Raw genomic sequence first — 25,741 nt, forward strand, 5'->3', positions numbered from 1 at the left:
GGCATGGGGTCATCCAAGGAGCTATCCAAGAGGATGCCCTGAAGGGGCAAACAGACAGAAGCTGGGGCACCGCCCAGGAAGGAGCAAGCCACCAGCCAGAATAGGAGAGCTCTCATCCTTGCTGGGAGAGCTGGAGGGCGAAAGGAGTCCCCTAGAGAAAGGGTCTTCAATGAGACAGGGTCTCCCTCCCAGGCCCAGAGAGCCCGAGGCCTGTCCCAGGTGGCATGTGCGTTAGGTGTGTGTCCCTTGCTCCCTCTCCTCTCCTCCTTCCCTGCTCTTAGTGGTCCCAGAGGGGTCAGAAGCCCCGGGGAGCAATGGGGTAAGAGGGAGTAGAAAAGCTAAGCTGGAGAGGATCCAGTCACAGCCCCTCCCCAGTGGGCGGGCCTCCGGTCTGCAGTAGCCCAGGCTACCACGGTGCCTTGCCCAGGCCACAAAATTAGAATTTAGGAGTGATCACCTGCATTACAAAAGGCTTTTTCATGTAACACAAAGCATTCACCTTAGAAGAAATATCCGCGTTCCTTTCTCTGGTGCATTTTAATTATTTGGATTGTTAAGGTTTTGTATATCTCTATCATCACTACACCTAAAAATGAGCTTTTACAAGCAGATACTACCCTTCATTCTCCTTTTTCCCCTCCAAGGAATCTGATCACCAGAGACATTCAAAGATTCGGTGACGAATGCACACTTTTCAGGGGCATGCCGAGTGGATAAAGTGAGTACAGTCATAAACAGGACCAACCACTCCGTTTCAGATTGCCCAGCTGCACAAACACACAAGCCATCCCTCAGCCTTTCTCTCCCTGCATTATCCAGCCGTAGGTGGCACTAATACAAATACCACCTCCTGTTTGTACGGCCTTTTACAGTTTCAAAGGCACTCTCGTAACCCGAAGTCACTTTCCACCCCCACATTCATCCCAGACCAGCCCCATCCCATTTCCACCCACGCCACCGCCACTTTCCTGGTGGCTGGCCCCCTGCCAGCCTGGGCTGGGTGAGGTCCGGGCCAATGTTCCCCCGGGGCGTCCACGTGTTATGCGAAGTGGGGCCTCAGAAAGAAACGTGGGCGGACAGCAAAGGGCAGCAGGTTCAGGTTCTGTTTATTATGTCTCCAAGGCTTGTTTATAGTCAAGGTGAGTGACATGATTCGACTTTGCACGGTAATGAGACAACTCAATGAGGACTCCATCAGCCAAGTGCTCTATGTGGCAGATGAGCTGCTACCGATGTCGTGCACGCCGCGTGACTCAGCTAATGCTACCGTGGTTGGGGGACACACCCAGACCAGCCACCTTTTCTGCACCTGGCAGAGGGGAGGGAGCAGGAAGGGAATAAGGATAAAAAAGGGGGGCAGTTTACTGAGAGGTCCCAGGCCCCAGTCGGGAAGGCCAGTGCCCCCATCCTGCAGTCTCCCATTTGGTCCACAGCATCGGGTTGGAGTCCAGAGAGGCCCCGGGGACAGGAAGACATGTCTGCTCCTGCGTTCTTCCTCCAAGTCTGCTGCCCCGTGGCACAGGATCTTGATGCCAGGGTGACTCTGCCACCTCTCTTGCTTCCAACCCAGAGGGCCAGATTTTCAGAGGATTGACATGGGCCGATGCAAGGATAGCCAAGAGTGGAAAAGCGTAGACCCTCGGCCTTGCTTGGACATGAGCACAGACAGGGTCAGGAGCGTGCTGGGCACTCATATGGGTGGGAGCCCATCCTGCCTCTGAGAATGTACCTCTCACCCCCTCTCCCTTCTGGTTCATGGAGAAGCAGACCCCACTTCCCTATTCCTCTCCCCTCTCCCCCTTGTCTTCCCAGTTCCTCCCTCGCCCAGCTCTCAACACCAAGGGTTCATGCCATCCCCTCACAGCCCAGGGCCTGCAGAGCCCAGACACCGGCCCTGCCCTGTGGAGGAGTGGTGCCCAGGGCCTGCAGCCTGGGCAGGACACCGCCCACAGCTTCGGCTGATTCAGAGCAGCAAGCACCAGAGGGTAAAATCAACTAGGAAGTTTCTAGGTGCCCATCCTGCCTGAGACCAAAGAGGGAATGGTGAGGGCCCAGAGCAGGAACTGGAGCCCCACTGGGGCCTTGGCAAAGAAAGCCTCAGAGAGCTTGACATTCCCAGGATGTGCCGCCCTCCTTGGAGGAATCTGCAAGTTACTGTGCCACCGCCATGATGACTACCACACACCTTCACCCACTACCTGAGTTCCAACTAGGTAGACAGAGGCACAGTCTAACACAGCGGTTCTCAACCTGTGGGTCGCGACCCCTTTGGCTGTCGAACGACCCTTTCACAGGGGCCGCCTAAGACCATCCTGCATATCAGATATTTACATTACGATTCATAACAGTAGCAACATTACAGCTATGAAGTAGCAACGAAAATAATTTTATGGTTGGGTCACAACATGAGGAACTGTATTTAAAGGGCCAGAAGGTTGAGAACCACTGGAAAATGGCCAAACATAAGAGTGCATGGAAACAAACAGGGGAACAGCCCAGGAGGCCAGCTTGGAGGAAGCACTGTGAACAAGACTTGGGAGTGGTGGGGGTGACAAAACCTCTTAACCAAATCCCCCTCAGCCCCCACTTTTGGCATATCTGCTGCCCAGCAATGCATGGAGCTGGAGCAGAAACATGGTATTTGTATCCCAAAGGAGCAAGGCAGACTGAAAGGGCACAGAGGTTGCCACCCCAACAGTCATACTCAAGGCTGGCAGGTTCCTGGTTCCTATGCTTATGTGCATCTCGGGGTCTAGGGGGGTGGGGGGGGGGGAGAGGGGGGAGGCTCCAGCCCTCTGGCCCGCACAGTGGTGTTTCCCGCTCAGCTGTGTCCTCCTCACTCCTCAGGCCCATGCTTCTTAATCTCACCTGTACATTGGAATCACCTGTGAAGCTTCAAAAACTAATGCTTGGGGTCCCAGGGCCAAGCTGTTCTGGGATGGGACCTGGACATTCGGGTTTTTAAAACTCCCCCAGGTATTTGCAATGAGCAGCCAAGGGTGAGAGCCACCATCTTAGACCATCTCTCTTCAGAGTGTGGTTCACTACGCACCTAGGAGCTCATTAAAAATGCAGACTTCTGGGTCCCACCCTAGGTCTATTGGATCAGCATCTCTGAGCGTGGAACCTGGGAATTAGAACTTGTAACAGGCTTTCCCGGGTGGCCAGTTTCCTTGAAGCTCCAGTTTAATAATAAATATTGCTCGAGGGCCCTTCCTCACCCTAGTGGTGTCCGGGGCTGTGAATGGCTGTCACTGATCACGGCTCTGTTTGGTTTGCCAAGGGCAACGGGAAATTCCTCACCAGCCCCCAAACAGTTTGACATTCAAATGGGACCAAAAGGCTGCTCACGTTGGAGAACAGTCCTGAAAGTCATAGATTTGCCTGGCCCCCTGCCCCGACTTGCCCTGGGCCTTCAAAGGTCCCAGGCACAGAGCACGCCTGGAGCCCAGAAGGCAGTTCACAGCACAATCCGACCGCAGAAGCAAAAGGAAGACTTTAAATGGAAGAAGTGGTCCCTTTTGGGGGCCCACCTAAGAAGGCGAGGCGATGAGGGCTTGTGGAAGAGGAAATAGGACAAGCAGGACCGGGAGGTGGAAGGTCGGGTATGAGGTATGCTTGGATATTGCTCTAGATGTTGTAAACATTTCTCTTTGTTTTGTCTCAGACTAAAATCTGGGTTGGCATCACCAAAGTGCCTGAAAGTAGGTATGAGAGCGCAGAGCTCTGTGCCTTTTGTGGGAAGCAGGACATACACGTGTGCAGACAGCTCCACCCCACGGGAAAACCATCTCTGTGGTTACTAGTCTAATGCTCACAGTTCTCTCTTTCTCTCTCTCTCTTTCTCTCTCTCTCTTTCTCTCTCTCTCTCTCTCTCACACACACACACACACACACACACACACACACACATACACACTCCATGGAGTACCATAAACATAGCGATCATGTTCCTCCACACATGCCCACATACCCTCCCTTAGTGGCAACATTCAGGATACCCAAGCTTGGTCCTTCATGCCTCCCCATTGTGGGAGGAAGTCACCAGGCGCCACGACACCACCATCTGAAGCCTTCATTCCACTAATAGTTGGCAAGAACGCTAGGGCCCCAATGAGGCCACCGCACAACACTCTTGTTCAGACTTGTCTCCTGGGGATAGTGGAAGTGGTAAAAAGGCCCCTCTTAGAACGTTTCAGATTTCCATAACTCCGTGCTGTTCCAATTTCTATGCACCTCATTTTCGACAGTAGAGTTGGCAGCAGATGCACATTTCGTATGTAAACAATGTTTAAAATACCCTGTTTGAGAATTTGATCATTACATTAATCCTGGCAGCTTTAGCTACGGATGGTTTTTTTTTTTTACTAGTGGGGGCAAGGGAATACTTCCTGATCTAACTAGAAACACCATTTGAGGCTTCAGAGTTCTTGAACATGAAATTCCACTGGTGTCTCCCGTGTGAGAACTATAGGTATGAGTTCTCTTTCTCCTCAGTGGTTCATACCGGCACGCCAATCCTCACTCATGGATACGATGAGCCATGGCAGGGCAGTGTGCCCAACACCAGTGGGACTCGAGAGCCTTCCTGGCCTTGTCTAGCTGCAGCCCAGGAAGGAAGAGATTCGCACAGTTCTGGACAGGAATGGAAACACTGGGACCCCCGCATGTCTAAAAAGGCCCATCACCCCACAGGAGGAGAATGCTTCAGCCCAGTTCTCAATCACCTGCACTCTAGGGCTTACATCTAGTCGGATGCTGTTCCATTTAGTCAAACTAAACGTTTTGGAGATCTGCCATGCCTCCCAATCCATTGACTTTGAATGATCCCAGTGGTTCCTTGCCACATTCTCTGTGATTCAGTTCACCCAGAGGCCAGTCTCTTCCAGGGCCCTCTTCCAGTTTCTGGTCTCTCTGCTGAGGATTCATCTCCTTGGCACTGCAGTCTTGTGCCAGAGTCAGCTTTTTTCCTGGGCAGCTAGAGCAGGTTCCATGTGCCTCGTTCTTCCTCTAAGAAAGACTTTCTTGATATATTTCCAAGAGCAGCCCCAGGGTACCAGGAAAGCATTTTAGGAAGGTTCTCCACAAGCAAATGTTCACAGTGATCTTCTTAGCCTCATGTTCAATCCCAAAAGGTCAGAAATCGAAAAGGAAGCTGCTGAATAGCCAAGGTGGCCCTCATGAGAAGGGCCTTTCTAAGAAAGCGCGCTCCCAGGAAGCAAGCTGGGAAAGAGTTATGGCCTAAGTTCCCATTCTCCCCCATCATAACTACATGACCTGCATGGGAGGGGGGACAGAGAGAGACAGGGAGAGCAGTAGGCACCGTGAGAGCTGTCCATGCTATGGGAATTTGCCTCCCTTTGCCAAGCTGTCTGTCATTCTAAGAGATCGGTGATGTGCGATGCCACAGGGAAGCGAGGGCAGAGAGTACATTAAGCAGCAGAAAGGTTATATGGTGCCCCACTGCAGAAAGGTCTACTGGTGCTACATTTCCTGGTTGTTCAACTTCTGGGAAACTTCTTGGTAGAAGGTAGGAAGATAGGCAAGCTGTATCTTTCTTAATAGCAGCTCCGCATCAGAAGCTGTGAGGGACATCTCCCAAGACCCTTTCTGGAAGGGTCTTGCAAGGGTAGGGGAGTCTTGTGAATATCCTAGACTAAGATGGGCAGTGAGCACAGCTTTGCGCATTGGTCCTATGGAAATGGAAGAAACAGCCAACTCCGTGGAGTTTGCCCCTTCTCCCAGGGGTCACCTATCAATGATAGTTCTAGAGACCCGGGATTCCACAGAGACCTCTCGCCTAAACTGTGCGGCCCCAGCACCGGGAACTGGCTGTTACACTGTGATAGCAAATCACAGGTGTGAGCCAGTCTTCTAACTCTTCCTCACAGGGGTATAGGACAAGTTAGAGTGTCAGGAATCCTAACTGAGGAGGGTATGGGAGGTATGGAAACTGCATTTCTATTATTTACAGGTTAGCCCGGCCTAGTGAATCTGCCTTCTCAGCGGAGATGACCCAAGGCATTATGGAGGGCAAGTTGCTGACCCAGAGAAAGATGAGTGCAGCTAGGTGCTACCACTAACCAAAACATAAACATGGGTAAATAAAATAGAATCCCAGTTCTGGTGACTGAATTACACTTTGGAATGGCCCCTCATCCCCTTCTCACCCCAGCCTCCCAACCTAAACACCAGTGCTTTAGAACACCCCTGACATTTCACATTAGAATATGGTCTTGGCAGCAAGGGGCGGGGAAAGCCAGCGATCTCCAAGAGTCCCCATCTGAGGTCTAGCTGAGCCTCCTCTGGCTTTGGGACAGCAAATCTAAGTACATCTTGGACCTCAGGAACCTGGGGTAAGAGTCTTTCTCCATGAGGCTGTGTACTTTGCCCTGCGCTTGGTCAAAGCAAGTCAGGGATGGCTCTTGCATGTTCTTCCTCGTGGCCTCTCGAGTCTGGAAGTCTATGTTTACCTGGAGACACAAACAGACAGCATGGTCACCGGCTCTCAAGGGCCAAGGCGCCTGGCAGCTGGTCCTAATTATGTAATAATCAATGGCAGCAGCTGATAGATATAAGGCTAGACAGGCTTTTCAAACTGGTTTCACGGAGGTCATCCCTTCTGATTCTAGAAAGAATCCTATGAGGCCTGGAGACCAGATATTCCCCATCCCAATTTATAGATAATAGAGATACTAAAAAAGCTGGTCTAAAGTAATATGGAAAGTCAGTAACAAAGCCAAGGCAAAACCCCAATTCACTTAACTCTTAATCCAGAGGCCTTTGCAATGTCAAAGGGTTAGACTAGAGACAAGTATTAATGCCGGTTCCCTAAAGTAAGCTTGCCCTCTTGTCCTTTCTTAACTACTATGAAAATAAATGCTCCAGGCAGAGAGACTGTGATTAGAATGCACATCTCTGTTCCAAGCAGCATTATAAGAAGCCTACAGCATCCTGGCCACTGGCCAAAGGCCTCCTGCAGCCCAAGTCAAAGCACAGTTGAAGAGTTCTAGGCGTGTAATGCACCTAAACTCATTGACAGCAAATGCTTTTCTTCTATAAAACCCTCCCAAGTAAATTTATCTTTTATATATCAAAATAGCAGTACATTGAATTCATTTTCTTATTCTAAGTAATTATAAGAAGTTCTGGTAAAATAATATAAATGACTGTAATTAATAAGCATTGACAAATACTCAGTAGGTGCTTTATCCCTAATACCTACAGTAGTCTTGAAAGGAAGGTGATATTAGGTCCTTTTACATTCGAGAAAATGTGACTCAGAGAGGCTAGGTAACTTAACCAAGATCACACAGCTAGTAAGTGGTGGAGCTGAGACTGGAACAAGATTCCAAAGTGGATGCTCGTTCCATTAAGCCATGCTGCTTTCCACTAGGAAAACTCACATGGATTCAGTGGTGTTTCTCCTTGTAGAATCTCTAGAGAAACACAGTTCCTGCGGGCAATGTTTAACTGGCAGGCAGCTAAAGCACTCCTACTAGAGCTCCTTTGCACAAGCCCTTGGCTCTGCTTTTAAAAGGATCCCCCCATTCATCAAGAGCCAGTGAGCTCAGTTCAAAACAAAATCCCCATCATGCCTGGCTCAAACCCCCATGAGGAGGGAAGTGTGAGCCAGGAGCTATGGATAGAGGTCTGACAAGAGCTTTCCACTGCCAACACACCTCCCTCGGAGCCTGCACATCCACAAACTCCTCAAAAATCCTATGGGCCTTGGAGACCAGTTTTGCAGTTGACCTGGTCTTCTTGAACTCCTCACAGGCCAACCAGAATTCCAGGTTCTCCTCGCTGAACTCCGTCTTCAAGAAGGCGAGGAATGCAGCCACCCCATCTGTGGATGTGGAGGGAGGTGGAAAGGAAGAGAGATAGGAAGAAGCTTAGGCAACAAGAACTGCAGAAGAAAGAAAGAAAGGTAGTAATAATGTCAGAGTGGCCTTGACTAACCCCCACTGCTTCTCCATAACCTCTTGAAGACTTTCTGCTCTCAGACATGCAGATAGTCTCAGAGGCAACAGTGATATTAAGGAGAAATGCTTAGGAAACCACAGTAATAATGACTATGGGAGGGCCTGGTCACTTCTGATCAGCCGTCAGTGGTCACTGCCTGACCCCTAATGCAGAGTTGGCTGCCCCCTGGGTCTACTGGTGAGCCTGTTTCTAATGAGGCCAAAGTAATGCGTGTAATCCACTCCTTACCCTAATACAAGCTTGAAAAAAACAACAAACCCAATCTATTATAAAATGAACTAGAGGGAGATGTGAATTCCTCAGGGCAAATCCTTTGCTGCAACCAGAATCATATCTGAAGGTGAACACACACTAAAATTCAGCTGGTAATGCCCTTCTAGTACATGCACGGGGTTCCCAGCCTCCTTTAGAAAACCTCTGAGGCCCTGTATTTTAATGGTTTACAACATAGTTCATTTATTTCAAAAGACCTTGCCTATCAAATTATGTGTTTTAATTAAGATTAATTACAGTTTTTGTTCTAAACGACTGAATGAATATACCCTTTCACTTTTATTCAAACAGAGCCTCCAATCAGAAGAAGAGGTGCAGGGTTACCACCACATAGATTTGGAGAAGAAAATAGCATTCATCGATAGCCTATGCACTCAGTTAATGTTTCTATTTTTAAAACATTTTAATGAATTATTTCAACCCTTCCCACACTCTCCTTTAAATGAATAACAGTGATAGCTTTCTGCGAGCTATCCTGCAGCTGCCTGGCCGCTGGCAGCCCAAAGACCTTCCCTCAGGGGAAGTGTAGGCACCACCTAGAATAAAGTCACTGCACTATTAAAAATGGCTCTCGCTATAATGGTGTGCTACTTCCTTTCTAAAATTCATTAGGAGGACAATATGTGAGCAGTTCTTAATTCTGGGTGATGGGATGCCCTGCTCGAGGATCTGAGGTCCACCAACACGCGCCAGCACAGCGCGCTGGGTTATTTGCTGGATTGGCGGCGCTACGCTGTTGATGTACTTGAATGTTTGCTTTTACTTTTCTGAAACATTTTTATTTCTCCTAATTAAAAAGTCGCTATTTGTCTTTCAATATAGACTGGTGCTAGAACAATGGCCATAAAGCCAAGACTTTTCATTGCAAGAGCCCCCAACTTGAGAGAGAAAAGGGTTTTGATGGGACTCCCAAAGCTAAATTTGAAATCATAAATAAATCTATATTTGGAGGAATGAGCTGAAAGTGTCTAACAAAGATAGAGGTGGCCATGAGCTCATCACGAGAGACACTTCTGAGAGTGAAGGGGGGCACTTCTGTGAATCACATGGGGAGACTGGGCTTAAACTATGACCCCCACAGGCAAAGACGAGGACATTTGGTCACCTTATCTCTACGACATAGAAAATGGAGAAAACAGAAAACTATGTAAGCTTGCTTTCCCATTAGAACAGATGGAAATAAGCTTGTTCCTGTGCAGGGGAAGGAGGAGAAGAGTAACATAGTCTAGACCAGCGGTTCTCAACCTGTGGGTCGCGGCCCCTTTGGCGGTCGAACGACCCTTTTCCCAGGGGCCGCCTAAGACCATCCTGCATATCAGATATTTACATGACGATTCATAACAGTAGCAACATTACAGTTATGAAGTAGCAACGAAAATAATTTTATGGTTGGGTCACAACATGAGGAACTGTATTTAAATGGCCAGAAGGTTGAGAACCACTGGTCTAGACTCAAATAAGAGCTCTGCTCTGGATCCCACCCAACCTCATTCCTTCATCGGATTTGAAACCCTGAGAAGAGGGAGTAGAAATCCCAGGTAAATTGAGAGTCAAAGTGACTGTGAAACCGTGACATGGCAGCGGTTAGGCTGAGAGGTGGCCTGAGAATCATTCATTCAATTCAACAAAATTTTTCAAACTACTAATGTACAACTACATACTGTGCAAAGTCTTGGGATACCTCAGAAAACAAATTTAAAAATCTCTGCCCAGAAGAGCCCTTGTGATGCTCTCTTTGCTACCCACATCTCCTCTAAGTTCTCACAGGGGAGGTCCAGAAGCATCCACAGGCTCCAAAGAACTCGAACTCGAGAGCTAGACCGCCTGCCAGGAGATGGCCACCACTCCGAGGCCACAAGCAGAGGCTGGATGAAACCCAGCTGGAGCTGTGGACGCCTCTGAGGAGACAGTGCCCGAGACAGCCCAGGTGGCCTCTGAGTAGGACCAGCCCACACATGACAAGAGCCATGGACACTCTCAGGAGGACCTGCTGCCTTTCCACTGTAGTCGGGGAGAGGAAAGGAGAGATTGGGGGGAGGACCCTAAAACACGATGCATTTATCTAACAGAGCAAATGCAAAGTGACTTAGAGGAGGAACTTGGAAGAGCCTGTTGGGAAAGCTCAAGTTTATTGTTTGCGTTAGATTTTGTTTTGCTTTTCATCATTTTTTTTTTTTTTTTTTATGAGCAAGCCGAGTCTAGTTACAGAGAAAGAAAGAAAATTACCGTTCTGCCTCCATCAACAGTATTTGGTGAAGATAACCCAGCTAAGGAAACTGGCCTTGTGCTACCCGAGGTACAGATGTTATCTCTTTTCATCTAAGTCTCAGCTTTGTTGGGTCTTTGTGTGAATTAAAGAGATAACACCTGCAACTCGCTCTCGGGGATGTTGCTTTACTTCTTCCCATCTTGTGGGTGAGGAAACTGATGCCTAGAGAATTGGCTTGTACAGAGAGAAACTGCACTGAACAATGGAAATGAGAAGGGGTGGAAAGCCCCTGAGGCTGCGGGACCCTGGCCCCTTCCCCAGAGCAGATGGCCTCAGAGGGCTTCTGAGTACAGACCGCTGGTCCCCCACCTGGCCCACCTTTCCTGCTTATGTCACCTAGCAACGGAATTGCATGGACCAGAGCCAGTGGGGTTTCTTCTTCCCATCTGCATCCTGTCCTCCCCGCTACCACCTCCCATCACTTCTCAGCAAGGCTTTTCTCTGGTCTTCTCCCTGACCCCTCAGCATCTTTTCCTGTCCCATTTCTTTTCCTTCTGTCCTCTGTCCCTTTCACTGTTGTTTTTTTCCCCATCATTCCCTTTCTCTCCACCAGGACCCTCCCCTTCTGCTTGCCCAGACACTGCAATTGGTTTAAAATGCAGGATGCTGGTTTATCTCTGAAAGGCTCACGGGCATCTACTGGCACCTCTTAGTGTGACCTGCATTGTGTTAGCTGTGCAAGAGCTCCACGCACTCCGCTCTGTGCACGTAAAATGCTGCTCCCTCCCCTACATCCAAGGAACCAGAGCCTCCTCCATCCCCACAGATTCCAGGCAGCTGGGCAGAGTGACTTCTCTCTGATCTCTGAGGCTGTACTGCCTGGGATGGTGTCCGGACACACACTAGCTGTGTGACTTTGGGCAAGATGTTAGCCTCTCTGTGCCTCGTTCTTTCATCAGTGAAATGCAGACCCTAGCCCTGGCTGGTGTGGCTCAGTTGGTAGGGCATCGTCCTGTGCACCAGGAGGTTGCCAGTTTGATTCCCAGTCAAGGGCACATGTGTGGGTTGAAGACTGGATCCCTGGTAGGGGACCTGCAGGAGGCAGCACATCGATGTTTCTCTCTCCCTCTCTCTTCCTCTCTCTAAAAATCAATAAATAAAATTTTTAAAAAAAGAAATGCAGACCCTAACAGCACTGCCCCAGGGGGCTGTGGGGATGATCACAAAATACATGTAAACAGCACGCAGAGCCTGACACTCAGATCATAAATGTTCCCGCCATGTTTGTGATCATTGTGCCTACACTTCATTGCTTTAAGGCATCATCACACAGAACACAACATGCCTAGTACCAAAAGATAATCCTGGTCATTTAAAGGTGTTGAGTGGTGAACAGTTCAGAAAACTGAGAGAGAAACATGAGGATCTGCCATTTTTTTTTTCATTTCTCACTTCCTTTTGGTTTTCTTTGTAGGGTCTTCTAAGAAGCCCAGGCTCTAAGAACATTACACAGTGTTTGAGGTTGGTGTATAAGGCTTGTATCCAGAATTCCTGGAACACTGAGCAGAATATTGGCATCCTCCGGAGCAGGCACAGGCTCTCCAAGAACACGTCCCGTGGCCGCACACGCTGCCTGCTGCCGGCCTACTCTCTCTGGTTCTCTGGTGCGGGCTGCTTACATAAGAAGGGAAACTGGGTCACTGTGAATGAGCGGTGCAGCAGAGAGGTTGGCTTGGGTAACAGTTCAAGGTCCAGGAGCCCTGACTGAGTTGGCATCGGGGGGTGGGCGTAAGCCTAGCTCGGTTCCCAGGCCTGGAAAATTACAAGATCACAAGCAATTTTTATTTTTATTTTTTGGTTGAGTTCTCTGTTTACCAAAGTGCAGTCCCAAAGACCAGAGTCCTCTCGCATCCCTGATCAATTGGAAAAAATAAACCGATGAATGGGTTCCAAGGTCAGGTAGAGAACAGGAGAGGAAAACACATTTATTTATAAAAACCCAAGATACATGTACTAATGGTGAAGTCAAAACCACTTTCATTCCGAACCAAGTTCTCTAATTTGAAATTTGTGATAAGAATAGCATTGTACGTGTTTGTTTTTAAACAAATAACTAGGGCTAAACAAGATTTAGGTAAGGGCATTATTTCAAGGGCAAACTATTTCCAGTTACTGCCACTTATTAGCAATGCTAATTATACTTCAGTCTTGTAACATAATTTTCTTCAATGATCTCTACTTTGTTAGGGTATATATAGCAAGATGACATATTATAATAGTAATAGGACATGATGGTTGTTAGAACCTTTAGCCAGAAAGGACATGAGAGATTCTAAGACCAAGCCTTACGCTGGACACAAGGAGATGGCGAAGCTCTGAGGTCACATGGGCCCTTATTCCTAGGACGTAGTAGCAGAAGAGTAAAAACAGCCTGGGTCTTACCACTCCTATTCCAAAGTTCTTTCCTCGTTTATCAACCAGAAGCTGAGTCAAGTGACAAAATAACAAGCCAGAGCCTGTATCTCCAACTATTATGAGAAACATGCCAGGAGTCTTCTACGCAAGGGGAGACAAATGTCCCTGATACATTGAAAGGTTAGCACCCACAAGTGACTGTTGATACAAGAGAACTTTTCTAAAAGCCCATGTACACCGCAGCCTGAACTATTTCAAAACTGAAGTTTCCAAGAATATTTGCCTTGTTGGTTTGATATGTAGGAAAACAACAGGGATTCATCAGATTCACCTACTGGGCCTTTAACAACTACATCCCTAGAGGGACCCTCTCATATACATTGAGGGGAAATTGAGGAGGGATGAGGAAGGGATGCCAAAACTTCATGAGGCAAAGAGGGGGGAGTGTTATGGAATCTGAATAAGCCCACCTGTGATTCCAATACAGCCCCCTGCCACCTGTACCTCAACCTCAACCTCAACCTCAAGCTGCCTGTGGAAACAAGAAGCTAACACCATCTCGAGTATATAGGAGGCACGAAATGCACACTTTCTCAACGAGTTTAATGTGTTATAACAAAACTAATAAAAATAGTTAGCCCTTATGGAACCCCTCTATGTGAAAGTCATCATGCTTAGCATTTCACGATCATGATCACATTGAATTCTCACGACAAATCTACAAGCTAAGTCTTATGATTCCCTGTTGACAGATGAGGACAGGGAGGCTTACAGAGGTGACATAATTTGCCAAAGGTCACATGGCTGGTCAATGACAGAATGGGTGTTGGAGGCCTGTCCAACTGCTTTCATTCGAACTTTTTCAACCAGCTTTGAACAGGTGGCTTATATAAGCCGGCCACTCCTATAAAGGCTAAATGCAGCCACCTCTCTGGATGCAAGTCAAAGTTACAGCAATGTAGAGAGGATGGCAAGGAGAAGGAGAAGTCTCCCCTCCACCTCTCTCCACATATCTCTAACCCTTATCCCCAATTTACCCAGAAAGTGCACTTGCCATATTTGTTTAGTTACTGTGAACAGCCTGCACCATACCTGCTACAAATGTGGAATCTGCAATGCACAGATGACATACCATCAAAGGATGTGCTGCCTGAGAACTTGGGAAAGCTACGATATAGTGGGTAGTGTGTTTCTTGGAAAGCACAGACCACCTGCCCCACCAAGATGCGCCAGATTCACGGTTGTACCTACTCGCATTTCAGAGCAGTGCTTCTCAAGCTTTGGTGGGCACAGGCATTCCTGGAGGGCCTGAGGGGAAAGAGATTGCCACCCCTCCCACCCTGCCAGAGATTCTGATTCAGTGGGGCTGAGACACAACCCAAGAATTTTGGTTTCTCCCCAGCTCCCGGCAGCTGCTGGGGCTGCCTTCCTTGGATCACACTTTGAGTTACACCGTTTGTTTTAGAACCTTTGATTTGGAGAGGTATGTGGGAAGGGCTGTGCAGCAAATGGAAACCTAATTGCTGAGCTATAGATTCTAGAGCTAAAGACCATTTGGGTGGATAATTAAGAAATTTTATGAGTTGGTAATAGTAGTGTTTGTTTGGTTTGTTTGTTTGTTTTCTGCTTAGTTGCTGTGTGACCCAATCAAGTCATTACATTTTTCTATATTTCAACCGTTATCCCTAAGGAGGCTAATTTTTAAAAACAAAATGCTTCTTTATTGGTCTCCCTTTCTCAGAGATGGGTGCCAACTCTGCAAACGTAAAAGAGCTTTCAATCGTGCTATTCCATTAACCTTCCCTTCCCTAGGCCTGGTGGCGACAGGTCAGCATAGACCCTTCACGCTCTGTGCAAACAATAAAACAAAACTAAGGACCAAAGAGATGTTCAGGGTGAGGGGCTCTGTCATCCAGGTGTGGGATCAGGCTGAAAGAGGCGAGAGGAAAGGGGAAGGAACCCTGTCTACACCTTCACCTTAAGTGGAATGATCCCAACTTTTATGTCCAAGAAACAAAGGAAGTAGGGAGCTAGGGATGGAGGAAGGAAGAAGAGAGTGAGAGGAAGGAAGGAAGGAAGGAAGGAAGGAAGGAAGGAAGGGCTGATTTGGAGATAAGGACTGAATGTCCCACTAAAACAGAGGTGGGGGATCTTTTTTCTGCTAAGGGCTATTTGGATATTTATAACATAATTCATTGGCCATACAAAATTATCAGCTTAAAAATTAGCCTGCTATATTTGGTCAAACATTTAATTAACTCACCCCTACTGCCTTGGCAGGGCCAAACCAAATGATTTCTTGAGCCTCATAGGGCCCGCAGGTCAGACATTCCCCATCCCTGCACTAAAAGTTGGACAAATTACAAGCATGTGTCGGAACGTCATGAGGAATGAAAGCCGAAGACGCCCAGTTTTGGGCCTGCTCTCCAGCAGCCAGTCAGAAAAGATCTCCCACAAGCTGGGAGCCTTCACACTCAGGGTATGAGTTATAGAAGCAGAAAGTATTCTGGGTGTCTGTGCACACACACGTGAGCACACACACACACACACACACACACACACACACCCCTGGGGGGCAGACTACGTGCCCAACTTAGACACCCAGTCTAGTTGTCACTGGATGAACAGGAAAATGATGCCAAATTAACACACATTATAAATCCTTCCCTATCTAATGAAGCCATCAGCAATTTTAATTTCATTTTTCATTTGTTAGTTAAAAGAGAGAGAGAGCACTTAGCAAGTGATTATCTCCCCAACCTCTTCTTCAGCTTCATACTGCATTTGTCAGCAAATGTGATTGGAAATAAAACTGCTCCAAATATTTGCCTCCCAGATTTTTTTTTTTCATTCTCAGATTTAAGAACTAGCGGACTTGCTTTTTGACCCCCTGCCATTGGAATTAGTTGATTTGAACAATGGGACCCTGACCGAGAGAGGAGACTTCCTAACACAGGTGCGGTCACCCTCTTCCGGTTGCTCCAGCCATTTCAGCTTTGAAGCAGTTTTACATGACCCTGCAGGCAGCAATGACTCCAGCCACCTGCCGAGGGGACTGGTTATTGCCGGGCCTCAATGGTCACTGCAGACGGCATCCTAGATCCAGGGGGCAGACCTGAATCCAGCCTCTGAGACATCCTACTCCAGACCCTTCACTGTAGAGATGAGGAAACAGGTTTTCCAAGAGGCGGGGATTCTGCCAAGGCTGCCCAGCTGTTGTGTAGCAGGGCTGGGTCAAAATCTGACTACCAGCCAAGTTCTTCCTAACCGTATGGAAGTATGTCCCCTGATTAAATGGAAGCAATGCTCTAAACCAGTGGTTCTCAACCTTCTGGCCCTTTAAATACAGTTCCTCATGTTGTGACCCAACCATAAAATTATTTTCGTTGCTAATTCATAACTGTAATGTTGCTACTGTTATGAATCATAATGTAAATATCTGATATGCAGGATGGTCTTAGGGATGTCCCCTGTGAAAGGGACATTCGACCGCCAAAGGGGTCGCGACTCACAGGTTGAGAACCGCTGCTTTAAACTAAAAGCAGCCCTTCGCTCCCAAAAGTGAGGACTTCTATTATGGACAAGATGGACTTTAAGAGGGGCACTGAATGTCGGGGTCCTATCTGCAGTCTTGTGGGCCCCCCGTCTGCAGTCAGCACACTGTATTATTTCTTGTGTTGAGTGAATGCATGCCTGTTTCCTCAGAAAGTGGCATTCTCCACCAGGGAGGGACTGTTCTATTCATCAGCCAACCAGCTGTGTGGCATAGATTTTGTACACAGTGAACACTCAAATGCACCTTTTGTAAAACAAATGACTGCCCAAAATACCCAGCAAAGCAGGGATGGCAGAGACGCTCTGTAGATGGAGCATGGGAACAACAATAATTATTTGAATTTTTCTGAAATAGAAAACTTAGGAGGGACAGCTGCTTAGATGTGGAGAATTGCCAGAGAGTAGGTTCTAGATTAACACACATTTTTCTAGAGCCCAGTCATTCAGCGATTTTCCTTTCTTTACTTTTTTAGGACATTCTGTTGTCTTAATCGAAAGCCCTGTATACCTCTGATCAACTGCTGTCCCTCCTAAGGGACCAGCACACACACAGTCCCTTTGGAAAAGCCTAATCAGCCCTAATTGAGCCACAAAACTAACCCAAATTAGTCAGACTTTTAGAAAGCTGTCAGTACTCTTCAAGGCAACCTGGGCTCCGACTCCTCCACCGCCTTCACGGGGAGTAAGTGTTCAAGTTCTAAAACCTTCAAGTGCTGCCAGTGACCCCTGCACAGAGACCCCCTTCTTCTCAAAGACATTCACTCCATTGGCTTTTTATTCCCATACGACACAGAAATAACAACAGAACATCGGACTCCAAGGTGGATCACAGAACTTCAAAGTCCAAAGCCTATTGCCGTAGTAGTTTTCCAAAGAAGCAATCAGGCGTCAGCCTCTAGCCCCTTAGTGGAGTCCTCACCTCAGAAGAGTGTCATTGAATTCCTGGAAACCAAAAGCATCCCGACAAAAGCAGAACCAAGTGTCTTCAGTTCTAAGAGTCCCCGAATCAAGCAAATAAAGCCAAACCTCTTACATCTCTAGCGCTTGCCACTGCAGCAACCCCCAATTACCTGAAGCTTCCGGCCACTCATTTTATACCCAAACTCTGTCTCTAATGACTCAATTGGCAGAAACCTTGCAACCTTATTCTCACATTTATTTTGCATTTGATAATTAAAAGCCTCATGTTTTAAAACACCATATTCTTACAAAACACCTTGGAGTTGAGAACCCAAAATTATCCAAAGGTGTCATTCTCTGAAGAATCTCATATCTGGGTGATGGGCGGCACACAGGTACTTCTAGCCCCATTTTAGAACAAGGAAAGCGCCTCAGGGACTTGAACTGAGTGAGTCAGTCATGAATCCGAAATAGAAGCGAGACTCAAGATGACCTTGAGTCAAATCCAACCCGAAAAGGTGTAAATTGATAGTGACACTCATGTAGCCCAATTCGCCTCCAGAAAGTAAGTCAGAATGTCCCCATAAAAAAAACACAACAAGTGTTACTGTCAAATCTTAAGTATTATCCTACATATGCCATTACTTTGGCAAATTCACCGCATAAGCTTCTGTTTGGGGCTGCAGCCATATGTTATATATGCTGTAGTATGCTGCTTTATTTTCCTTCCTAAGTATAATCCCTAGAACACTAAAATGACGATCTCACGAAGTTACTTGCTACAATATGTGCTTCTAGTGAGATTTCACATTTCATTTTAAAATCTATTCAGAAGCATCTATAATAATAAAAATGTAATATGCTAATTAGACCGGACAGCCGAACGACCTTCTAGATGTCCTTCCAGATGACCTTCCGGATGAAGTCGGCAAGCCTCTGTGGCTGTGAGGGCCAAGCCCCTTGCACGAATTTCGTGCATTGGGCCTCTAGTTTGTTAATAAGCATTAGGACCATGGACACAGGCAGAGGAAACTGCTCACCCACTTGAAAGCAAAATCACTTGTAAAGTCATCTTTTGAAGACTGAGGGACTCCATCAGGGCCACTCAACCATCTAGTGCAGTGGTTCTCAACCTCCCTAATGCTGTGACCCTTTAACACAGTTCCTCATGTTGTGGTGACCCCCAACCATAAAATTATTTTCATTGCTACTTCATAACTGTAATTTTGCTACTGTTATGAATCATAATGTAAATACCTGATATGCAGGATGTATTTTCATTGTTATAAATTGAACCTAATTAAAGCATAGTGATTCATCACAAAAACAGTATGTAATTATATATGTGTTTTCTGATGGTCTTAGGCGACCCCTGTGAAAGGGTCGTTCGACCCCCAAAGGGGTCGCGACTCACAGGTTGAGAACCACTGATCTAGTGGCTGAGCAGGGTCAAAACTGAGAAGATAGGTTTGACTATCAACCAATGCTTTTCACGTCACTATACAAAACTGTGTTCCCCAATTCACTGGAATCAATTCTCTAAACGAAAAGCAGTCCTTCTGCTCCCAGATCCACCGGGACTTCTCATGGTGACAAGACACATTGAAGAGGAGCATCAGCTGTCTGTGGGAATCCATTTCTCTTCTAAAGACCCTTCTCTCTCCCACTCCCATGTATTTAAGGCCACCTGGATGTTAAAGCCTAGTGAACTTGGACTTGTTTACGGTGAGAAAAGAGCCAGGACTGAAAAGTGGGGCCAGCATCAAGGTTCCCTTCCCACAACTATGGCTGCCTTTGTGAGAAACACAAGGCTTAAAAGATGAGGAAATGGGGAAAAAGAAGTGTGTTCTAGTTAGACTGGCACCCAGTCAGAAACCTAGGGGCACAATGCAGCTGGGGTAGTAAACCCCCCAAAATAAAAAACAATAAGAAAAAAATCTGCCAACTCCAGCGAATGACAAAATGCACAGGATATGCATTTGACGAGAGTAACCCAAGGCTCTCCAGTGACCTGAGGGGAAGGTCATTTCATCTATAAATGAGATCTGGGATGGAACGGAGACTCTCTCGTTCCTGCTGGACCATCATTCCAACTCCCTAAGCTCACAGTTTTCTAGCTAATCCTGCTGAGAACGTAAAGGCTTCTTAGGACCTAACTTTCAACCCAGAAAACAGAAAAGAAGGCCCTTTTTCCACTGCATGGAAATTATGTTTTGCGATCCATATGCCCTTCCAGACAGGAGGCTCTGCGGGCAGGGGCTGGAGCTGCACGGCACCTGCCTGGTGCATGGTAGACAGTGTGTTTTAATAAATGAGTGACTTGCCCAGACAGCGCGAAACCTGAATTCTACTCACACTTATGGGAGAGAAGCACGTCAAAGGAATCGGCCCACCTGGTGGCTTCTTCTGTGGAAAGTCTCCTAGAAAAGAAAAACCATCTCTCTTGACTATTTTTGAAATGACCTTCTCGCCTTTAGCCACCACTGAGATCTGCCAGCAGAACAGATCGGAACAACGCAGGGCAAATGAAGACCATACCTGGATTCCTGAAATTCTGTCACTGGAATGGTGTTACATTCCTAAGAAACGGTTGCGGAAATCTCGGGATTGGCCTTCTGGGAATTTAGTATATCGGCTTTCAGTCTAAAGAACAAAGCTAAGCCATTTCGTGATTTAAAAATGTCAAGATCACCATGGAGAGAAACTGGTCTTGGAGTCAGGAAAGTTAGGCTGAGCTCCCGACTCCCTCTCTGTCACCTTAATTTCTTCGCCTCTGTAAGGGGGACAGTGACGCCCATCATGGAACCCTGGGAGGGTTCAATGAGGTGACATCTGTGACATCATTTAACTCTGGGCCTGCACGGTAAAGGCGCTGAATCCTGATTATCTCAACCTAAGCAGATTTTTCAAATAGATTGGAGTGTTCATTTCCAAATGGAGAGCTCAGATTGACAACAAAGTAGGGCCAAGAAATGTCCTCCACCGCAGCTGTAGAAAAGTGGTGGTTAATATGATTTTCTTAAAAGTGAAAAGAGTGAAAAGGTGTGCTAAGTGATACATTAGGAAAGGATAATAACCATTCTGTCATTCACATTCAGGTGTCTAAAAGGAGCTGCCAGGAGGCAGGAATGTATTGTCTCTTGGTTCATCTGGCCAACAGCTCACTAGAGAAGAACGGGTTCTGTGGCCACACGGTGGGAGCCCCACGCTGGGCACCTGGGATACCACGTGGCCATTACTACTCACTTCAGAGCACGGTTGGGCTTGTCAGGAAGAATCGCTGTGAAATCACTACACGAGTCTGACTTGTGAGACAGGCATCCCAGTCGAGTCCTCATCCCTTTGTTCCTGCAACAAGAAGGGCCTGGCCTGTCATGACAAGAGCTATCAGCTCCATAAAGGGCCCCTGGAGTTGTTGCTGCAGAAGCCAGCACCACCTCCCCGACCCCACCCTGCCCCCCGGGGGGGAAGGGGGGCTGAAGATTTCTCGATCTGGAGGAGAAACACCTAGAAGATCAAGGGATATACTCACTCCCTATCTCGACTATAGAAATAGCAATAGGTACCCTCCCCGAGAGGCCTAGCTTTTTAAAGCTGACATGCAAGCTGATGGTAAGTCAATGAAGGTCGTTAGCTTGGAAGAATTTCTAAATTGGGATTCTCTGTAGGGAGAGGAAATACAGTGATGACAAAATAACAAGCCACATTTTGCTCTCCATTAGGAGGGCGAAGCTGTGGCCGCCACAGCTCCCGACTGCAAAGGCCCCAGAGCAGCTCCCACACAGAGTGGAGGGTTGAGCACTCGTGTGATACAGGAATGCACCTCACAGGGACTCAGAGCACAAAGCTTGGGGTGTCCAGGCAGGTCGAGTGGCTCGGGTTCCCCCTCTCATCCCACAACCCTGGGGATATACACGAATGGCTACAGACCAGCAAGGACCATGCCTGCCAGTGAGAGGAAGGGATATTGGAACACTCAGCCATGAAGAACCTGCTTAACCAAGCTCTCCTATTCCTATTTGTATTTTGGCAGCTCTCAATCAGCAGGCTTAAAATTTTAACATACATGTTTAGAATTCTCATACATTTTATTTTCCTAAGGTCCAGACACTTCATTATAGTTATCTATTGTGAAGGATCCAATGAGAAATTATGTTCATGTCTCTTTCTGATCCCCAACATTAGCCCCTTTTACCTTCAACCAGAGGTCAGCCCTGGAAGATGCCTGCTTGTGTAAATAAAGTTTTATTAGAACACAACAACTCCCATCTGTTTACATACTAGTATTGTGGAACGCTGCTTTTGAGCACAAGGGCAGAGTTGGGTGGTTGCAACACAGACTATATGGCCCCAGAGCTGAAAATATTTACTCTCTGGCCCTTGACAAAACAGGTTTACTGATGTCCAAACTTTAACCCCGGCAACTCCTTGCATGGAGGGCAAAGGTAAGTGGCCGGGGGTTGGTATAATCAGATCAGGACCACACACTGTAACAATGTGCCCTGGAAACGGTCCTAGGAGATGTTATTCTCCATGTTGAAGGGAAGTCCTTCCTGCCTGATGTTTCTTCCCTCTTTTTCACAAATCCTGGGCCTTAGCAGAAATGTTACAGCTCATCCATTTCCATCTCTTCCTTTCACCTCAAGTGGGATTTGACCCCTTGGGCAAATATTCACAGAAACCTTACAAACACCTACTGGGATGTTATTACACTTGACGAGTGTGGACAACATTTGTATTCCACTGCCCATCTCTGAGGAAAGGGTCTTTTAAGGCTGGGACATCCAAGTTCCCAGAAATGTCACTATTCTGCAGAAAACTGAGCCTGCACGTCCTGTGCTCCACCTCTCATCAGCCAGGTGCACTGTGAAGCCACGGATTTCCCGGCATTCAAAACATCTGCTCTAGCGTCTCATGTCCACTCACTCTTACAAATCACAGGCTGCTGTGACACCAGGCCATGCCCCCGAAAAGCAATGAAGAGGATTTCCAAAAAAATGTCAGATCCATGCAAGCCATCTAACAAGGGTTAGCAGGGGCCAGAGTAAAGAGTGCTACTTGTTACCAAGGCAACAATGATTCTCCCAATAGTTTGCAAAAAGTCTTCCACGATTTATTCTTTGGAACAAAATGGTTTTGATTTTCCATCTTGTCTAGCTGAGAGCTCAGTTCTAATCTTTTAGTTCAGTCTGAAATAATAGGAGCAGAAGCAAGGATCAGAGGTTAAGGTTACTTTCAAAAAAAATCTTGCCTGGCCAAGTGGCTCAGTCGGTTGAGCATCCTCCTGTGCACCAAAAAGTTGCCGGTTCAATTCCCGATCAGGGTACATACCTGGTCAGGGCAGGTGTGGAGGGCAACTGATCGATGTTTCTCTTTCACATCGATGTTTCTCTCTCTCCCTTCCTCTCTCTAAGCATATCCTTGGGTGAGGATTAAAAAAAAAAAAAATCTAGGCTAGCCCTCATCTTCTCCCCCTGTCCCAGTAACTCATAGAAGTCTCTTGATGGTTCAATACAAGCTCATGCACATTGAAACCCACTGGTCAATGGGAAAGCTTGGTGCTAAAGCAGGTTCTGCTTGCAAGGCCATAACTTTGCAAGAAGCACCCAGGTAAGGACAGCGCAGTCTATACAGGAGGCCTGGGGGACGGATACAAGTGGCCTACCCCTGGGAGGCTCAAACAGCAGAGCAGGTGGAGAAAGAGCAGAGGGGCAAGGGCAAAAAGACAGGTTGGCATCAGTTACCTGCGTGGCATCAGTAAGGCGGCCATACAGGCACCCGCTTATGGTTAACCCTCTGGCCGGTGTGCAGGGACGTCAGGGCGGGAGATAAGACTGCGGGGCACAGGGATTTACCCTTTCACGTCCTCTCACCTAAAATCAAAGAATCCGCTGTAAGAGGGGGCCACCCTCTCTTCTCTGACTGTGCTAGAAATCCTTTCTGACAGCTTTCTGCCTACTGAATACCTCCCCACTCACACCCCGTTCCCCACAAACTTCTACTAGTCCCGAGACAGGGAGACGAACCAAGGATGGACAAGAAAAAATTGTTGGCTGGGTTCACATTGCTGCCTGCTGGTCAGGAGTTTCTATCTCCCTAACTATTGGCCATCAACAGTAAAGTGGGGCATGTGCCCCACGGGGAGGAAGGCATGGGCCTGGCGAGCCAAAAGTTACTGTTTTCTTGTGTTACTTGAGTGGGATCCTGTGACCAGCCAGCCAAGTGGGGGGGATCACGGCGGGGGGGGGGGGGGGTGTGCGGGGAGGGAGCACAGCACTTGCTCCAGAAACACTCCATTGGCTACTGCTCTGATTCTCACCTCCCTCCAAGGTTGGAACCTGTCCCAGAGGTGAGAGTGTGGGAGCCTTGGGCGGGCGTGAGCAGGAGGAAGGTTGGGTAACTCCAGGGGAAGCCTGCCAGGCACTGTCACCGCACAGGCTTGCTCCTTTGCAGGGATCCCAGACACAGACTGAAGAAATGAATACCCAAGTCACTCTTCCTCCCCCGTATGGAAGCTGCCTGGCCCACCTCAGCCCCCGGACTGGCCCGTCCTCGACCTGAAGCAGGAGGACATCAGGGAAAGGGGACAGAGGTTGAGGGCTGATTGACGGATAATCTCGCTCTCCCGAGGGTCCCATTCTCAGGGCTTCAAGCCCTTTGTTCCCATGGAAGAGAACTGGTAGGAAGAAACGTGTGAAGACAGCAGTCTATCCGTAAAGGGATCCCCTGGGGAACCCTGACACCAAACATAGAATCCATTTTAAAAGAAACCTTTAGACAGATAAGGCCCTTCTGAGACCCACTTAAATTCTTTTGCTACTACCAGGAACATTTCACAAAGACTTTTTAAAATACCTTTTCGAATAATACCACAATTAATAAAATAACGAGATTGCTTTATTAAAACTATAAAAAAAAATAGTTCGATTTTGTGTAAGGCTCATCCCCAGGATATGACAGGGGCTGTGTTCCCTGACAGCAGGAACAGTTCCTTAATCCTGGTCCTCACCGTGCGTACACCTGCTTGCTCAGAAGTCAGGAGATCGAAGCCTTTCATAGCCGTCAGGATCTCTAGAAATCACTGTTCCGGGCATCTAAGCCTCGTTTTCTCTGGATTGTGGGGTATAGCCGCAGAGGAGGGGGAAGCCCAGGCCAGGGGCCTCCACAACCCTGGAGCTGAGCAGGCCCAGGCTCCCCCCCCCCCCCCCCACACACACACAGCAGAGGCAAGGTCGTTTGGGGCAAGTATCACCAGGCCTCCTGTCACTGCCTTGTCACTCTTCCCATTCCCACCGCTAGCCCACACCGGCTTGCTGGAGCTGCTTACATGCCTGCCTCCCTCTCTTCCAAATCCAGCCGGGCCCACCAGCCTCAGACCCTCCTCCGCCCCTTCCATGAACTCAGCCTTGGAGCCCATGGAATGAGGACCTGCAAGGTTCGCTGACCCCAGCTTCCCCATTCACCCCAGCACCTCGAGGCTCTTATCCCATTTGGCCCTTGACTTTTGGGGGACAGAGTTTGGGGTTACCCAGAGCCCAGGAAAACCAGCAGTGCGATTACACCCACAGTTCATGTGCCCTCTGAGGTGGACATCAAGTTACAGGTGACTCTACAGGATGGGTCAAAATGGAAACAGAGGATGCTCAGTGGGAAAAAAAAAAGGTTAAAAGCAAAGAGCAAAGATTTATAAAGAGGGGAAGAGAGACTAAGCCTCGGTGGAGAGAAAGCAATCAATATGGAGAGGCAGGTTAATTAAATATGGATAATGCAATCAGCCCACACGGGCACCCAGAGAGGAGAAAGCAAAAGCAATACTCACTGTCTTTGACCGGTCCTCATGGCCTGCGGGTCTCTGCCAACGGGATGGTCAGAGAGGCTGCGGGTGAAGGAGCTCTGGGGAGAGAGCAGATCTGTCTTTTAGCAGTTTAGCAGTCAAATCCTTGGCGGGTGAAGGGCATGTGTGCATGCACACGCAGGCACACGCGGGCACGCACACACATCTCCACATGCATGCATGCACAATCCACCTCCCACCACTTGAGCCGGGCAGCGAGCAGCCCCGCTGAAATCTCTTCTCCCTGTTTGTCACATCCAATAAATACTGGAGCAGCCTACACCCAGCGGGCGGCGGCTCAGCTCCGGGGCACAGTCTGCACGCCCATCCTCATTGGCAGGCTGCTGGAGGTGCCCCTGCGCGGAGCTCGCCTGGCACTCCTCCCGCACCTTCCTCCTCAGCTTCTCGAAGCTGCTCCCCTGCTTCTTTGGCTGAAGCTCAGGGAGAAGTCCCCACAGCCCAGAGCTGCCTCCCTCTGCACCCAGAGGCTGTGCAGGGGGCAGCGAAGCCGGAGGGAGGCATTAACTCTTTCCTGCCGCCAATGAAATCCAGTGTCCAGGGGGCCCCCT

The 25,741-nt window shown here is 48.1% G+C and overlaps 1 protein-coding gene across 4 annotated transcripts; it reads right to left on the bottom strand.

The window, feature by feature from the left end:
* Window positions 1-532: 532 nt before the first annotated feature.
* On the bottom strand, window positions 533-25,741 carry RGS8 (regulator of G protein signaling 8). 4 transcript variants are annotated; one of them, XM_070396414.1, is made up of 6 exons: window positions 25,562-25,741; window positions 25,158-25,231; window positions 20,585-20,686; window positions 19,694-19,758; window positions 7,683-7,849; window positions 533-6,473 (listed from the first exon to the last, which is right to left on the bottom strand). In XM_070396414.1, the coding sequence occupies exons 2-6, from the start codon at window positions 25,175-25,177 to the stop codon at window positions 6,291-6,293; spliced, it is 537 nt and encodes a 178-aa protein (XP_070252515.1). In that variant the 5' UTR covers window positions 25,178-25,231; window positions 25,562-25,741; the 3' UTR covers window positions 533-6,290. The 4 variants fall into 4 exon arrangements, with proteins under 4 accessions (XP_070252515.1, XP_070252513.1, XP_070252514.1 ...); XM_070396412.1 differs by lacking the exons at window positions 25,158-25,231; window positions 25,562-25,741 and adding exons at window positions 23,083-23,211; window positions 23,658-23,736; XM_070396413.1 differs by lacking the exons at window positions 25,158-25,231; window positions 25,562-25,741 and adding exons at window positions 23,083-23,211; window positions 23,365-23,383.

The sequence above is a fragment of the Myotis yumanensis genome, unplaced genomic scaffold, assembly GCF_028538775.1.
Source record: "Myotis yumanensis isolate MYYU_CA2020_CCGP unplaced genomic scaffold, mMyoYum1.0.hap1 SCAF_17, whole genome shotgun sequence".
In the NCBI taxonomy this organism is placed as follows: Eukaryota; Metazoa; Chordata; class Mammalia; order Chiroptera; family Vespertilionidae; genus Myotis; species Myotis yumanensis.